Consider the following 19,006-nt stretch of genomic DNA (forward strand, 5'->3'; position numbering starts at 1 on the left):
TCAATGCAAACTCTATGACACAGGGGTGTTGCCATGCTACCGTACACTGCTATTTATTATGCCAATTTCAACCATATGTTCAAGTAAAAACACTAGTCTATAACACAATTATTATCTTCCCTGCCATTCTGTTGTGTTGGCTGAACTGACTTTTATTGAGAGAAACTTGAAAATTGTAATAAAAATATTGTGTTCAATAGTTTCTATCTGTAGATCAAACTGTTGAATTTTTTTATTATATACATTGTTATATCTTTATGTATGTATATATAATTTTGCAACTGTTTGATGTTGTGTCTGTAATTTATTAAAAATCTCATACAATGTGATGACAATAATTTATTGTAATTGTGTATGACAAATATATTAGTTTGCTAAAATAATCTTTTTGGTGGCTTTATTAAAAATTCCATTAAATTAGAAATCATTCATGACTGAACCAAAATTATAATTTATCTGTGAATTAGCACATTATTTTTATATTGAATAAAATAACATTGGACATAATGGAAATCTATATGATTTCAAACAATGATCAAAAGCCATAGATTTTTGTATTTCAATTAATACATAATTGTATTGTATTGATAGTGTAGTGTATTCATTTCATTAATTGTTAAAATATCATAAAAATTAAAAAAACAATGTAATTACATCTGAAACAATGGGAAATTTAAAACAATAACTAAACAATCCCTTCAAAACCTTAATATAGACTCTAGTAATGTATATCTGACATACCTTTGGCTAGTTTTTATGTTGTATTACTAATTAAAACAAAGATATACAGTTATTATTACATTTTATTTGACATTTTAACATAAAAGACCTCTAGCATTATAATCTTCATATTATAAAGTTAAATACAAGTAAAATTATTATAATACAATGAGACCATTTGTAATTTTAAAAGAAATGGACTTTTATCGGCTCTAAAGAATATGTTGATTACTTGGCAGTGACTGGAGAAATTTTTTAAATGATATACTTGTCGACACTACTAAGTATACAATACTATATTATGAGTAATGTTCTCTAATTCCATTTCAAAATGTGAGATAATATTGACAACTAAAATAAAAGGAACAAATCACATCATTGATATAATAACGTTAATAATAATGTCTGCTAACAAAACTAAATATAATATCACTATAGCGAATAGTAATTTAATACATAAAATATAATAAATTCATTTCTACTCTTTTATTTAGAAAAAAAAAAAATAGTCTTCAACTTTCCATAGAATACCTAATTGTTTACAGTAATTTTTTAAAACTATATCATTAGTTACACTAATGTTGGGCTAATTAATCTAAAATAGAAATGACTTGCATGCAATATCTGTAATTGGTTTCATATAAAATGCAAGAATACACCATATTACGGTGATGTATAAGCTTCATTCCACATTTGAAAGATGTTTGGGGTCCAATTTCGAACAAGCACCTTATAATGGACTTGAATAAATTTAAAATTTAGGCCATTTATTGATGTGATATTAAAATATTACGAGTCTAATATTGCAACTTGAAACAGTGCTAGGTGATAAGTGTGTTACAAAGAAAAATATATTTATAATTTGATAACTATAGTAATGATGTATGCACACGAGATGGCTCATACTGCAGCACTATCGTCAGCACGCCGAATACTTACAAGTTTTATCATATCCCCAAATCTCCAATTGATCACAATCATATTATTTTTGTTTCATGTGTATAAAACACACACAAATTAATTATAATCGTACTTATTATAATCTCACATTCATGCATGGACAATAGTCCGTCGAAAGCTGGAAATATCCAGGCGGAGTCTTTATATATGTATTACATTATATACATCAGACTTTAATGTTGGCTTAGTATGCTTACGATGTAGATCCTTTCTTCTCACGTTGCCATTGACTGATTTTCTCTTTAAGTTCCGTTGCTGTAAAAGAAGTAATGTTATTATATACATACAAAAGATTTTACTCCACTTATAAATACCTGGTTTCAATCGTGACAAACTTATTATGGTGTCAACACATAACTTAACTCTCGTTTATAAAAATAATATATATTATTATATAATCAGTTAAAAATTAACGAAGATATCGCATTGCATAAGAATTTATCATCGCTTGAAAATAGATAAGAAATTCAACCGAATCTGTTCTCATCACACTATAGTAAAAAGGTATTTTTTGGAAAAAATACAGAAATATTAATGCTAACCTGGACGCAACTGGTCCTCGGTAAGTGGCTGCCGATTGAAAGGATCGGTCGCACTGTTGAGTAAGTGGCGCAGTATCACAGACCGATCCATCACCTGAAATGCAGGAATATTATAAATGTTCATCATTGTAATATGCATATTGCAATAAAGCCAGTGAGATAGATTACTAATTTTAAATACCATCAGTTTTTTATTTATATATTATATATATATATATATATATATATATATATATATATATATATATATATGTGTGTGAAGCAGTTGTGTTTGCACAGCCATGCAAACACAACTGCTTCACGGTTGAAACACGAATGGGACAGAGGTAGCCAAATAATCGACTTTTATACAAAGTCTCCTCTGTTATTTTGCTGAAAAGTCCATATCACTGATTAGGTGATAAAAATTGTTTTGTTTAATTCCGTTACCATTAGTATATGTGCGATTGCCAACATTTGACAATTTAACTACTATTACCTGTAGACGTTCTACGACTTTCCACATTAGTCATCAATCTCTAACCGTTATCCAGTCCAGGCACATGTTGCGACACGAGTTTCACATCTAAACAAGACAATTTATTGCTGATTGCCTAGTGTTGACCTTTCAGCGATTAGACTATGAAAGTCTTAAATTTTCATTTTATTATTTTATAGTATTCAATAATACTGTAATAAATTATTAATAGTAGTCAATCCATACTAATGGTAGCGGAATTAAACAAAACAAAACTCTAATCGAGTAACTAGTGAAATTACAAAAAATTTTCACCAGTGGCAATCTGAGAGCCCAACTGATGGCAAAATAAAATCAATAGCTATCACAGTATCCACATTATAATACTAACACATTTTGCTAAACTGTCTTTCTGAGCGAGACTTCTATTACACTGTACCATGTTAAGAGACTGATGTAACTTGAGCTTTATTAATTTTCGAAAACAATTTAAAATGTTCTAAATAAAAAATTGTTTTGTTACCTTCCCGGACGGTAGTAACACAGGGTCAGTCATAAGCGTATCCATTAGCGGATCCCGGAACTCTTCAGGGGCATCAGCGAATTCATCACTCTTCTGTTGATTTGATACTGGAAATATATGAAATATATGTTTGTTATATATATGTTATTACGGTTACAACTATATAAGTAACTTAGGCTATATCTGAGGTTTTTCTTTTATTGAAATTCAGATTCATACTCAGACAGAGATTATGTCGGATCAACGAAATACATTTGCGTACTGTTGCAATTCAAGTATCATTGGGCATTTATTGTGTTTCGACTAGCACAGGGGTTAACAACCTTTTGAGTTGGAAGAGCCAAAAATTACAATTTACAAAATTACAAAGTTTTTAAAAAGCCATAATATTTTTTCTTGCCAACAATAAGTAGTACTTGCATAAATAAAGTTTGGTGCCTAAACCCCGTTAACTAATACAAAACTATTTTTAATTTTTTTTTTTTTTATAAATCAAAATAACATTTGCGTATAAAACTAAAGAGCCGCAGCTTCGCGGATTACCGACCCTTGTAAATGAAATATTCTATACATATATGAAGTAGATAAGAATCTTACATATAAATTTTAAATTCGTATTATGGTGAGTCAATTTATATGTCAATATACTCACCAGCAATTTGATATGCATTGTCAGCGAGTGCTTTAAAGCGCTCTATTTCGGTGGTAGTCTTGATACAAGACTTTGCCAGCCGTACAGCTGCTTCTTCAAACAATTCTTTGCGGAATGATCTCTGTAGGAGTAAAATATTATATTTTTATACAACTTGGAACCATAACCGAATGGTATCAGATTATCTCGTGTACAAAATAATATACATATTGATAGATTCATTTAGCACTCGTTTAGAGTAGAAGGTTCATTGCAGTCTGTTAGTAGAACATATGCCTGAAGGAACAAAACAAGTTGTACGTTACTTTCATCTATCTGGCCGCTTATTAAATTCTGCGTAACATTCATCGCCTTTTCATAGTACGCATCTAAAATAATTTTATTCCATCACTGCAAAAACCATAGGCTTGCTTTATGAAAAAAAAAAACATAAATAAAAAAAAAATGCTAAATTGGTGGAAAATTTAGAATAGATATAGAGAATAATAGAATAAAAATAATAGACCATATATTATGTTATACTATTTAATAATATTTATATTCGTCCGTGTGTACCCTGACATAAAATGGGCCACCCCTTCTTTTTCCGTGCATCGTAAGAGGCGACTAAGAGAGGGCGAGGGATGGGCAGCAGCGTCCCTCTTAAGACATCTCCAAAGCCTAACTACGGTTGCTAATCCGCTTGCCAAGCGCAACTATTGGCAAAATTTATGGAAGGCATATGTTTAGTAGTGGACAGTTTACGGCTCAAATAATAAAAAAATAATACACATAAAATTATATATACCTCGTCAGCAGCAAGCGCGGCGTGGAATTGCGGCGAATCAAGATGCAGGTAAATGTCCACCAGTTGGCTCAGCAGACGCCGAGGCTCCCATCCGTATTTCTCAGGCCGTCTCACCTGAATCATATTTGTAATTATTATCAAAACCAAATGATATTTCTAATAACAATTCCTAAGGGTTATGGTCAATTTCGACGCTGTGACGCAAAGTGCTGTACGCTCTATAAAGATTGTCGGATGAATGAAATGAAACCATTGTTGGAAAAAAAAAATTAAGGTAGTAAAATTTCCGTTGTGAGTAGAAATCCTAATACTAAGGGGTTGATAAAGATCGTAAACTGCTATTTGTTGCTATCTTGTTCAATCGTTAGTGCTCCAACTGTAAACATGTTCTGTAACAGAACATTGATTCGACAGATTTCCAACACCACCATGAAAATCATTAAAATTTCTTTATATTCAACAGTCCACTACTGTGCCTTAAATCATATCATTTATACAATCTACTTTTTTTTAAATTAAGAATAATTTGACAAAATTTATTAAAATAATTACACAAGCCATCTACGTCGATTTACAAGTCAAAGCAATATTTACCTTAAGGTTTTTGCATTTAGGTCCACACAACTGCTGCAGGTTAAAATTCAGCATGGAGGCAAGCCTCTCAACGAGTTCCGCCCGCAGGAACGGCTCCTTAATCTCCACGGTCAAATACTCCAACATATCCACTGTTTCCCTGTATAAAGGAAATAATAAAAACACATTAATATGGTTCAATAAATTAAGCATGATTTTAGTAGACAATAGTAGTACATTTGTACATTAAAAAAAATATAATATACAAAAGAACCGCTCGTCCCGCGCCGCAGTGCTACAGTGCAGGGTGTACAGGGGCGGCTCACCTGGCGAGCGTGAGGTACGAGCGGCACTGTCGCTCGTCCTGAGCGAGTCCCCGCGCGCGCGCCTCTCCCCCCGCTCCGCCGCTCGCCTCCTGCGCCTCATGGATGCGCTTGAGGTACTGGAGATATATAAAATAAATTATTAGAATATTTGCCTCCATCCCGCACGAGCGTCTATCAAATATGTAAGTGGAAGCTTCTCACGCCTATACAGTTATAATATTATATGTATTTTTTCCGAATGAGCTTATTAGTGATATATTTTAGTTAATTAACCCTTTGTTGTTCTCGTCGGTGTTTAGTTGTGGAAGAAACTCCAAAGCTGAATATAGAACCAATAAAAATAATAACATATGCAATTATTTATGACTGTATTAAAACAAAAAATAATAATACTCTTATTATGTTTATATCAAAAACAACTTCAGTGCAATGAGCATTAGATCGCTTGGTCAAAATCCATCTTTCGATAATCTTAAAATCGATCAGAATAAATTGGCTTGAATTAGTCATTTTTTTATTAAAATAATACATTGAAATACCTACTTACTGAACAAATCATTGTTTTATATATTACTTACCGTAAGACATTCATCTAATAAAAATGTGGTGTCATTCATAAGCATGTTGATGAACTTGACGAACTGGCGACCCGAACGCGACTCTTTTACAATTGCCTGTAATAAAAAAAAATCCAGCTAAATTATTGCAATAACACAGAAATACAATCAATAATAGATATTCAGAACAAAGAGCATAAATTGTTTATGCTCTTTCTTACTGACACACTAGTCAGTATGTCAGTCAGTCAGTCAATATGTCAGTAGTTAGTAGTGCTTTAGTTTAAATATATACACATACAGTTTGCTTAGTTTTAATAGTTTTGTACTTTATTTTTTTCTCTATTAGTTGATTAACTATTTTAGAAAGAATGTGTGCATTGTTGTGTACACATTCTTAAAAAAATAAATGAGATTTATACACAAAATTACCTGTTTATGAATAGGCCGCTCCCACATCCCCTTGAGTATAATGCTGATATGAAATCGTATCGTGAACTTGTCGTAAAACTCTGTGCTTTGTCCTGTCGTCTCTATATCCGTGTAGAATTTCATCAGAGCGCTCGGCAGAGCGGTCTGCGACATCGGATGGTCCATGAACTTCTCGTATACGTTTTTCAACTTGAGAGGCATAGAGAGATTGATTACGAACAGCACCTCAACGATCTTAGCAACGAGATAAGGGTTCTTGATGAGATGCGAGTGGCAGATTGCGTTCAGCAACCACGTTATTATCGGATCTTCAATATAGTCTGCCACTATTTGCGGAACATATCTGCAATTTTATCGTGTTATTTTAATACAAAATATATAAGTAATATAATAATATACATTAGTCATATATATATATATATATATATATATTTACATTTTACTCTTGGTAAAATATTTTGACATCTTTTTATGTATTGCTCTATACTGTAAATACATGTCACGTTCATACGCAAATGACGATAATATGTACGAATGAAAATAACTTATTTTTTTTACAATTAGAAAACTGTACAGTGGTCGTGTCGACTTGTTGTTTATAATATATTTTATAATATATATGAGGTTCATATTTATTCTATTTAAATTCAAAACCCTTTGGATTGAACTGTTTAAAATTCCCCGATGCAGGGATAGCATAATAGAGTTCATAATGAAATATGGAAACAATGTAAATATCTATCCATTTTTAAAAACAAAAAATTTCAATGTTCTGCTTACGAACTAAAACATAATAAAATACTTATTAATCTGATCTTGAAAATTTGAATTATCATGACAAATATTTGAAAAGTAGGTGCGAAGTTTTTAAGGGTAAATTTATATGCAACATTATATGATTAACGTTTTAGCTTGCAGGCAGAGCACTTTTTAAGTAATTAATCAGTAATATTAAAAACTCTTCAATCGTTTTTGAAATTTGATAAATAATAGCAACATTGCCACACTTGAGTAAATTATGAGCACTTTTTAAAATATGTTCAAATGTATATTTTAAAAATAGAAGGATCGATAATGAGACTAGGCGGGGTACTCACTGCACGGCGAACAGCATGAACTCGGCGATGTCCTCGACGTACCACTCGGGCAGGGCGCGGAAGGCGGCGGCGGCGGGCGCGGAGGAGGCGGCGGAGGCGGCGCGCGCGGCGTCGAGCTGGCCGCTGAGCAGCGCGCACGCCGACGCGTAGAACTGCACGCTGCGCCGCATCAGCTCGCCGTCCAGCAGCGCCGTCTCCGCGCACTGCTTCGACCTGCGCCCAGCGGTACCCACATTCTATATTGCATGCCTCGTAGCCTGTATCTAGTTTTCCGACATTCATTTCATTAAGATTTCATTTATAATCTTGTTTTCTTGTATCACGAAAGGGAAATAATGAATATGTAGAATAATAACCCCTCTGTTAAAAATGTATTCTCGAGTCCCCCTCCATGTGAGAACTCATCGTGAACCATTTCTGGTAAATTCATTACTACTTTTTCTGTAGGTATTGTAAGAGACGACTAAGGGAACTGAATGGTTGAGGGTGAGGCAGCAGCGTTTCTCTTAAGACTTCACCAAAGGCTAATTGCAGTTACCAACCAGCCTGCCAAGAATAGCAGCTACTGTCAAACCTCCCAATAAGGGGTAGGCCTACATTCATCAGTGAACAGGTAATGGCTGATATGATAATGATGATGAAATTACAACTGAAAACTAAACTATTTTCAGCCTCACCTTTCATCCTTCACTGGTACGCCGCTAGCATAAACTAATAACACGCATGATAAACTATTCAATTTTGACCCATTTAAAGCATATTTTATTAAACTAAAAATCATACTGATATTTTATAATTTTTTTTTTTTTGCAATATGGTGTTATGTCAAAGGCTTCCTTAAGTAAATTATAGCTTGTATTTTTTTATTTGTAATCAAGTTTTTAACTATCTTCAAAAGAAAAACAGGAAATTCTCATTAAAATGATTTACTCTTAGATGTATCAATAAAATTATTACTTGGTGAAGTCACCATATTAGTCATGAGATTAGTTTTTTGATATAATTTAAAATTACATTAAATTTAATTTACCTGTGTAGTCTTTTAATTTGTCGCCGCCACCGACGGAGCAATTCCCTATTGCGGAAGGCAGATAGACTGTTGCGCCACTGGGGCTCTGCAGCCACTAGCTCTTCTATCACCTTCTGCAGGTCACGGAATGCCCTGAAGCAACCAAACAAAAAATCTTAATATGTATATAAAAATTTTATATCAATATTTTCATTCACGATAATCTCCGAAACCGCTTACTCAATTTTAATGAAATTTTTAAATATGTTTAGCCTATTTTCAACAGACTTCAAAATTTTCTTAATTTGGTTATTTTTTATGTTTAATATCTCATAACTCTGTCAATATTAAACCGATTTGGAAAATTATTTTTTATCTAAAAGGTTTTTTTCCCTTTCAGTTAGTGCCATAGAAATTTTATCAAAATTAGTTTAATATAGTTTAGTTTTTAAATAAAAAAAAAAAAACTGGTTTTGCTTGTGTATAAAGTTGTGTTTTTATGTTTTAATTAATAAAAACACAACTTGAATTAAATTATGGGAGATCGTTTTTAACCTGATAAGTAACTTAAGGGTTTGTTTATAAGTAAAACTAGTTCTGTATAAATATATTACCATATCAGCTGTGAACTGTCCACAGCTGAACATAAGCCTCCCTTATAAGGAGTGTTATGACTAATAGCTATAAAAATATATAAAAGTTAATATGGCTAGAGTTAGCGATCTTCCCTTACTTTACAGAGATGTAATTTGTCCATAAAATTATCTAAACCTACACTAAAATCTGATGTGTGGTTAAGAAGATGTAAGAGAAGAAACAGACCGGCATTAGACTTTGTTTTCTACTAAAGATAGTAGTAAAGATACTAAAGATTAATTATGATAAATATTTATATTGCTAGTAAAAATTAATACAGAAACCTTACCGAATACGACGCTGATGAGTGTGTAGTGCAGGAATGAGAGCAACGTGATGCATGTGAAGTGTTAAGAACCAACAGATCGTCTGGAACTTTGCTTCTGGCCATTTGTGATTAGGGTCATTATCTAGACAGAAATAAATTTTATTATAACATTAATAAAAACAGTTTTAGCAGTGTGTTAGCTCTTCATTTATTTTTCTTACATAACAAAGTGACAAACATACGGGTCACTTCAACTGCAGGTCATTGGTCATGAAAATTAACATATTTTGTTACGAAAAAAAAAACTCCTTTATGTGTTCACTAGAGCATTTCCATAAATACGTAATGTTAAACAATGTTGAATATTTGAGTCAATACAATGAAATCTTTAGTACAGTTAGTTGTTACATGAAGAACTGTACAGAATGATAATTATCCTAATTCTCTGAATATTATAAACGTAAAGTTTATTAACTTTTGTGCTGTATGTTTTATGTTTTATAAGAAATTAAACGAAAACTAATGGGATCATTTACGTAAACTGTGATAATTAAAATTAAATTAACATGAAAATTGGCTAAGAAAGTTCAATACTTGTAACTTGATCAAACTCAATTAAGTGTTTATACCAAAACCATATTGTGATAGTATCAAAATTAACTGTCATTTTGCAAATTTTTCAATTGTTTATTCAAAAAATTACTGATACATATACTTGATAACGAATTAAAACGTCAACCACACAACTTGAGCATGAACGCTTATAAAATATTTAAAGATTTTGATTAAATTTTTTTACACAAACACATCATATCCTAGATCAGCCTTTCCCAAAGTGGGCAATAACGCCCCCTTGTGGGCGCTGCAAAGCGTAAAGTGCCCAGCGGTAAGCGGTAAGGGACCCAGAAAAAAAATGAGGGTGTTGTGTAGAGGTTTGGGGGTGATTTATAATTTGAATAATAGTGGTTTTTAAGTAGGTAAAAAAATGGGAGCGCTAAAAAAACAATTTATTCTCAAAGTGGGCAGTAGACAAAATAAGTTTGGGAACCCATGTCCTAGATGAATACATAGGATACTTTAATGATTCCTATGTACAAAACTGCAGGACACGGCTAATGATTAGATAGTGGTAGTTACTGAGTGATTCGAGCCAGTCGGCTGCCTCCTGCGCGGTGAAGTAAAGGCGCGTGTCGTCGCGCACGCTGGCCCACGAGCCGGGCTGGAACGCGTACAGCGGGTACACGCGCTCCAGCCGGATGCGCACCGACAGCAGCTGCAGCACCGAGCACACGTTCAGCATGAACCCGTCGCCTGCCGACAACACAATACGATGCGATCACAACGGCTCAACCACGGTTTTTTTTAATAATAATAATAACTTTATTTCATAACCATGATTGTAACAAACTCAGCGCTGGAAATTACAGTAAAAGTAGGTACGAATTCATTTGTACATTTGGATCAGTTTAAATATCTCGGTGTATAAAACCTGTATCTCAGACAGTAGCGCTCAACCCTCATTAAATACTATATTAGCTCAGCAAAATTTTAGTGCTACATATAGAATGTTGATTTTATATAAAGTTAATTCATATAAGTTAGTTCATTCACCGGTGAGCGTGTATGAAAAGATTGATGAATGTGGAGGAAGCGAAAGAGGTTTGTTTGAATCGAAGCATTTGGCGTTCCATTGTTTCTGCCTACCCTAATGGGAGACAGGCGTGACAGATATGTATGTATGTATTAATTCATATAATTATAACTATTAGTAGTAATGAAAATTGTAAAAAAAAAGTTACTTGTTTACTTCTTCTAATAAGCAGGTAAGCTCAAGGTATAACAGGGAAAATTAGATTAAGACTTTTTATTTTTATTACTAGTGTGAGAATAACGTCCTTGGCGTATTATTGTACGTGAAAGCATTTGACACATATGTAATATAAAAACACTTTAAATTTTTATTTACATATTTTTTATTTATATTTATTTGTATATATATACAAAACTGCAAATGTAACGATATGTAATTATAATAGTTTTACCTATAAACTGTTATAAAAGAGGATGAAAAAAAATTTTTGTCATTTCATAACCACCTTATATTAATAAAGCTATAAATATTTCTGTATAAGAACAGAGTAAGAATACGACGTGTCATAACTGGCATCCATCTCCAGGTTATTAAAAGAAAGCACGTTACAACAGTGCAAAATAAGGAAATCTCAAAATAAAACTCTATACCGAGTAACCTGGTCAAACTAAACATAATGGAATGATAAACAAATGTTTCCAAACAAACTGTGTGTAAATAATAAAGATAACTTATAATAAATACAGTGTAATTACAACGCATATTTTAATCAATATCATATAATTGTAAGGAAGACTGAGAGGGAGACTTTGTATAAAAGTCAATTACTTGAGTACCTCTGTCCCATTCGTGTTTCAACCGTGATGTAGTTGTGTTTGCATGGCTGTATTTCGGTTTGAAGGGTGGGATATGGCGTGAATTTACAGGGTACAGAGGAATAACACCTGAGTGTTCAGAAATAGCAACGCATGGGGGGTATCATGGGCGAAACAGTATGTGTGTGTACTGTTATGTCCAATGGTACTGCTCATGTCTATAGGCGACGGTTACCACTTTCCATCAGGTGAGTCGTCAGCTTGTTTGCCATTCTAAGTTGCATAAAAAAATAGTTTATAAAACCTATATATCTTTTTATATTTATTTATGAAAATATAATAATAAATAATTCAATAATAATATTAGTAAACATTATATTGATTAATCGCGCAGTTCAACGTGATCGATTATTAATGTGACCGTTTTAGACCTAAATATAATAACCGCTAAATTTTATCAATAATTTAAATTTAATATTTAGAATTAATACAATTACAAAATTTGATAAATGTTATTTAAATACATTATCTTGTAACTACAGTCTACCGGAAGTAATATTTGTTGTAAAATAAAATAAAAATTAAGATGTTTAAAGACTACGGGTGGAGTGGGCAGTTGGGACATGTACTCGGAGCAATACGTAGCCACCTGATTCCTTATATAATTGCTGTAAAGAACTTCCATCAAGAAGATTCATATAACATAAACAGTGGATTAAATAAGGTCTATGTAGAGATCCTACCACGCGCGGTTCTTTAATAGGTTCTTGGGATGCGATTCCTTACATCACAATATATAGAATTTTTCTTTTTTTATTGATAACAAAAGAAAATAATGTATATCATCTTGCTCATTTAAGTTAGACATATATACTCTTTTCTGTCTCTGGATATAATCTATCTCTCGATTATAAATTAATAAATGCAAAGATACAATAATTGAGATTGTGTTCTACAAAAAAGTCGACTTTAATTGTGGTAAAACCAGTTATTTTGATATGATTACTAAACTACTGAACCGATTTTGATAATATTTCTATGGAACTAATCTGTAAGTATATCTTTTCAGATAAAAAAAAAAGAATTTTCCAAATCAGTTTACAACTGACGGAGTTATGAGATAACAAACATAAAAAAACAACCTCCTTCTTTTCGAAATCGGTTGAAAAATATTTTCATGTTTATAAAACAGATTGAAAATTTATTTTTCAAATAAAAATAGACAATTCCTCAGAACCATTACTTTACAATTCTTTCAACAGTAACAAACAATTTAAAACGTTTATATGTTTCATTCTAGTCTAGATAAATATAATGCGCCAAAAAATAACGGAATAGTAAACATAATTATTTACAAAGTGAAAAAGTAAATAATTTGGAGGCACGCCAATAGAAACTGTGTAATCGATGCGAGGTAGGTGAGAGACATTTGAACGAATTTACGAAGTATCTATTTTAGCAAGTCATTAAACGTGTTAGCACTGAATACTGTTCAATGCCATAATTTCCATTTACTATAGCCAGTCAATGCCAACGACCTTTATTAATCGTTAATACGACGACGTGGCCCTAATTAAACGGTAGCAAAGGACACGTGTAATGAAATATATTACAGATTTTAGAACGACGCATCATTACAACTAAGATACGAATAAAAATAAGAATAGGAAATATTGAAATAAAAATTATGTTTTTGTAATTGAAGTATTACTAAAATCATGAGCATCAATAATTGATAATATAAATAAGAAAGAGTAATGTATATTCATGATAGAGTAAAGAACTTAAAAGTATCATAGGAAGTCAATGAATGTAGGTAGATTAAGAACGTTTTGTATGAGGTAGGTCTGCCTTCAGCAGTAAATAATAGACGGTATGTAATGAGGATACAGCCAAAGATGATGTGGGCTATATTTCGGTTTGAAATGCAACTGGTTTGGCACTTTAAGTTGCATAAAAAATATATCGAATGAATGAGTGAGTATACCTTAATTTGGATTATACAAAATAGGGAGTAAAAGAATATAAGCAATAGATACAAGATGTACACTTACATAAATACAATAAGGTTTTATCACTGAATGCAACCTTTTCAAAGGAACCTTAATAACGGATGTATAAAGTTAAACATTATATATACAATAACTTACCGGCTAATGACCTTTCGTCAGTCAACAGTTGTGCTCTGCGCTCATTTCTTTGTAAAAGAGCTGCAAAATAGTTCAGCAGAGGTTCCCTGGCCTCGGGACACAGGAGTATATTGTGGCAGATGTTATGCAGCGTATTGCGACTCGCTTCGACCTCGCGCTGCAACGCGAACGCGAGACTTCGGTCCCCGGAGCCGGTTGCGAACAGGCGTTCGGCTAGACGCGGATTCTCCTCCGCGAATAAAGATATCTGCAAGAGCGTATTATTTTTTCTTTATTAATTGTAACGAGTGTATTCAAAGATTTAAAAATTTTGAAGGTATTTTACATTTGTGTGATTCAATAAACTGTTGGTAAAGGGATTCTGATAAAACCAATAAAGTAAATATTAGTAATAGACAAAATCAGATTAGATGCACTGGAATTGACATATTCAAGGTTAAAAACCTCAAATTACTTACTATTCACTTTAGGTTCATTACGAGGAAGGCCGAGAGAATTGAATTAACATCAAAACAGGGGGAAAAGATCGTTCCTCTGGAAATCATCACGGTTAATTTTTTGTGAATGCTACGACAGGACATTCACTAACGCATCATCCTTCACTCCTACCCCACGAGCATAAACCAGTAGTTCAGGTAGGACTACCATTGTAGCATGGTAGTAGGCGTGTACACCAGTGGGAGCAGGCAAGGGGAGTACTAACGGCGAAGAAGGGCCCGAGGAAGCTGACGCGCGCGAGCTCGCGGCCGGGCGCCGTGGTGACGGGCGGCGGGCACAGGCTGCGCAGGCGCGCCAGCAGCTCGGCCACGGGGCGGCGCGCCAGGCGCGGCGGCGCGCGCAGCTCGCACAGCGCCCGCAGCGCGCGCAGCGCCGCGCCCTGCCCGCGCGCGCCGCGCCCGCCGCCCGCGCCCCGCGCGCCGCCCGCCGCCGGCGACACGCTGCGCCGCATCTCCTCGCGCACGCCCAGCAGCAGCGGCGTGAACACCTGCGCGCACGTTTGTTCTTTCATACTAATTTAAAACTGATTGTTCTCAGTTTAAATGTTCAATATGAGGCTTAGAAACATTTATGTACCTACAATTGAATTTTTTTTATGACACTTAAAAAGACGGCCCCACAGAGTATTTTTTTTTATGGGTGAAAATGGAACGGTAACCCCGCCTGCGCTAACGGGATACGCTGGCGGAGCACCAGTGAAGGGTGATTGATGAGAATGAAAACTGGCCAGTTAGCCCATCATGATGAATTCATCAGGAATTAACAATGATAGTTTACAGGGGGAACCGCAAAGAGGTCGACCTGGTTGGGTATATTGCTAGCAATGAGATTCTTAGTCTCTATTACTAACAATACTTCCCCCCCCCCCCCCACAAAGTATATTATGAACCTGTATGTCTCATGTGTTACTGTTCCTGAAAGCTAAGATGTTACACCTCTGTACTCCATAATTTTTAATACAAAAATAAGAAAAACTAATGCAATAGATATCAATGCAGAATTGAAAAATAAAGTTTTTCTTCTCTTGTTATCATTAATAACAATTTCAACTAATATGTACATGCATAAACACGTTTTTAAACATACATGTTTGGGTAAAATTAAAAAAATGACAGATAATGAGATCTAATACTTTATAGTCATATTTGATTGGACAAAAAAGTTGAGTTGGAAATAGTAAAACCAAATGAAGTTACCTCTTCAAACACATCTTTGTCCAAGTATGTTGCAAGCAGTAGTTCTGGAATAAGTCCAGTAGGCGTATTTCCAATAAGAATATAAGGAAGAAGTGGAGATTTCTTGCATTTTTCTAACTCAAAAGCCCCCTGTAGCACTAGCACCAAGTGATTCACGAGTAAAGTTCTTAGATTTTGCAACAGATCACTCAAAGGCGGCTCTGAACTTTTCTTTGGATGTTCTCTTTCATAAAGATTTATGTTATTATAAAATCTTAAAATGTAGCTAACAGCTAGACCCTGTGTGGGAATAGTTTTGGGCATAGGTAGCGATGGCGTAGGGCAGTCCAACTTATCAGCGTCAATTTCAGATCCGAGGGGACCACTCGTTAATGTGTCATCACTGCAATCTTCGCTCAGTCTTTTAGATGTTTCAGAAACGGCGATTAGTTTTTGATTTAAAGGATCTGATCCATCTGTTATTTGAAAGATTATATCCATTATTGCATGGGATGCTAATTCATCTAAACCTAGTTTAGGATTATCGAGTAACGCCACAGCAACTGATGGTACGAAAATTCCACCTGCAACAATAATTTTACATTAAATTTAACCATGAATTTACAGTCACAATATAATATTGAACTGATTATTAATATAAGAAGGAAATTTTTCTAAGTAAACTTTTTAATCTTATAGTACATTCTTTCAAAATTGGCAATGTAAATGTGGAACAGCTGGTTAACAGCCTTTATTAGGTATCTTGTTTGCCATCATTGTAGTATAAAAAATCTTGAATGCATTTCCAAATTGTATTAGCTAGTAGCCACCATAAAAAGACCTAATTATAGATATCCTCTTAAAGGACATATTGAATCTAATCATGTTTTTAAACTCATTAGTTTATACAATGACTGTTGATAAGTCAATTAGTTTAAGTAGTTAATTATATATTTGACTAAACATTTCTGTGTGAAAACCGCTGTTACAAAAAATTTAATAATACACTAGATTCTTTGTATTTAAGAGATGAATTATAAGAAAGGATTCTTGAAAAAAATGTGATCCAAAGAGGCAAAAAGGGGTTGAAGAAACTAATTTCAAAATTCAGAAAATTAAAACTTATATTTAGGCTTTTAGTATCAATTTATGGAAAATCATCCTAATAAATGTGTGATGGAGGTTATTTACATTATAAGTCCAAAGAACTTGTTCATAGATTATAAATGTTAAATAAATACTTTACCAGCACTTTCATCTGACCATGAGACCTGTAGGATCTTTGCAACAATTTGTCGCAGCTGATCCTCTGTCAACTCAGTACAGCTTACAGTCCGTGATCGATATATTTTTCGTGCAGGTGATGCTGATGAGTCATCTTCCACCTTGTGAAAATAATAAAATAAATTTTAATAATATTATCTATAGTATTGTTAATTAAAATGCTTTATACATTAGCAACTTAGTATTTTGATTTGTAATGGTAAAATGCACAATAGATGACATAAATCTCAGTCTTAAGTCATATATTCTACAGAAAGACAAGGAAAGAGCATGAAAAACAAAAACCTTTATTATTAATTTCCTTATTATTTGTTGTAATGGATAAATTATGACTATTTCATATACTTTATTGACATTAATTATATAAAACTATATGGTATGAAACAGCAGACTTAATGCATAAGATTGCATTATATTAGAGTAATATACATATATTACATGTATGTATTCAAACATTTGTTGTGTAACAAATGTAAATTAGAACATAAAAATAAATAATGATAGACTCCACAGATAATTTAATAGTAGTACCTATTTGTGTAGTTTATCATTACAGATTTATAACTTTCAAATTAATTACAAATCTATAGGTAATCATTAATTACCTAAAAATATATTTATTATTATGAATATTCTGACAAAGTAAAATATTTATATCAACTGTAAACTTTTTTTTTCTTTTAATCAGATAATTTTCTTTTTAAGGAACCATTTATGATACTTAATTCTTCAATTTCTCCATGAGCAATATGAATTACTTAAGAATATGAATATTACAGACATTACACAATATAAAACTATGTTCTACTAGTACTAACCTCCATTGGTTCCTGCTGTTGTTCAGACTGTGAGTTTCTTTCAGATGCATCATCGACTTCCATAGATAGAGAGCGCCGTGAGCAGCTGGGTGACACAGTGCTAGGTCTAGTTCTTACAGGAGAGGGTTCAACAAACTGTGCTGGAAATATTGACCTTGATGTGCTGTCTTCTCTCGTAGAAGTTCCCTCTGATCCATCTACAGTTTGTGGTAGGCTGTTCAAACGGCCCACTCCCACTGAGCCACAAGACAATAGTGTGTCATCACCCATTGAGTCGAAGCTATTGTATTGTCTTGTCTGGGACAAGTCTGTCATTTTTGTGTCAGCCATTTCATCTAACAAATTATTGTCTGCTTTTTCAGTTACAATTAACCCATCAGCTGGTATTTTATTTTGATTGGATACTTCACTTTTACTATCCCCATCTGAATAGTTTGATTGTTGGTTAGTGTTACTAGCATCAGGTGTAGTTGGTTCTGTGGAGCTACGAGGAGTCGGCGCAGGAGACAAACGGGATAATGGAACTTGGATAGGATTGACATCTGGCGAGGGCACTGACGCCCCTGGAGTGACTGGTGGGCTCACGGGCGTAGGGCTAGAACCTGCACCACTTAGAGCAGCGAGCCTCTCTAAGCGACGTCTCCTTAACTGAAATAAAGGAATATGAGGTCCTAAGACACGTGTTTAAATCTTAGTGCGCGCTAATATGAAACACCAACGCTTTGTTTTGTTACGAAATTAGATTGGCCATACGTACAACACCAAGGTTCGTTTACAAAACAAATATTCGACTTACCTCCGCTTGGCTCAATTCACTCATGTTGAAACTAGCTTTATACTTTGAGCAATAATCGTCGTAAACACTATTTTAAAGAATTTTAGTTTAAATTAAGTATATAAAAGAATTTAAGACCACAAGCCTAACAACTACAAGCAGTCAGTCACCTCGCTCAGCTGTTTGACGTTTGTAGTTTGTCGTTGGTAAATGACGAGAAAGTATTGAAAATACACGCGTCATCGTCGGGTGCACCACAGAGTACTTTTGTACTCTTTACGCTAATGACCGTATTACGCGTACAAAATTCTGGCTAACTGTTTTTAACGTTTTATTGTACTTTATTTCTTTCGCAAAAAAG

At 33.7% G+C, this 19,006-nt stretch overlaps 1 protein-coding gene across 1 annotated transcript; it reads right to left on the reverse strand.

Annotated features, from left to right (window-relative positions):
* Nucleotides 1-785: 785 nt before the first annotated feature.
* On the reverse strand, nt 786-18,848 carry LOC113516182 (ubiquitin conjugation factor E4 B). The gene is made up of 19 exons (XM_052899117.1): nt 18,667-18,848; nt 17,871-18,518; nt 17,015-17,153; nt 15,790-16,352; nt 14,799-15,080; nt 14,096-14,342; nt 10,677-10,850; nt 9,561-9,681; nt 8,657-8,788; nt 7,627-7,839; nt 6,530-6,872; nt 6,119-6,214; nt 5,541-5,656; nt 5,236-5,374; nt 4,642-4,755; nt 3,855-3,975; nt 3,203-3,309; nt 2,223-2,316; nt 786-1,935 (listed from the first exon to the last, which is right to left on the reverse strand). Exons 1-19 carry the CDS (start codon nt 18,688-18,690, stop codon nt 1,874-1,876), a joined length of 3,735 nt encoding a protein of 1,244 aa, XP_052755077.1. The 5' UTR covers nt 18,691-18,848; the 3' UTR covers nt 786-1,873.
* Between the last annotated feature and the right edge of the window lie 158 nt (nt 18,849-19,006).

Source organism: Galleria mellonella, unplaced genomic scaffold, assembly GCF_026898425.1.
Source record: "Galleria mellonella isolate WM207_F2 unplaced genomic scaffold, CSIRO_AGI_GalMel_v1 utg56, whole genome shotgun sequence".
In the NCBI taxonomy this organism is placed as follows: Eukaryota; Metazoa; Arthropoda; class Insecta; order Lepidoptera; family Pyralidae; genus Galleria; species Galleria mellonella.

Coding starts and splice junctions, on each gene's coding strand:
- LOC113516182 (XM_052899117.1), bottom strand. CDS start 18,690: ATGAGTGAATTGAGCCAAGCGGAG. Junction 15,081..15,789: donor ACAAAGATGTGTTTGAAGAG/GTAACTTCATTT, acceptor ACGTGCGCGCAG/GTGTTCACGCCGCTGCTGCT. Junction 7,840..8,656: donor CAAATTAAAAGACTACACAG/GTAAATTAAATT, acceptor CGCTGGGCGCAG/GTCGAAGCAGTGCGCGGAGA.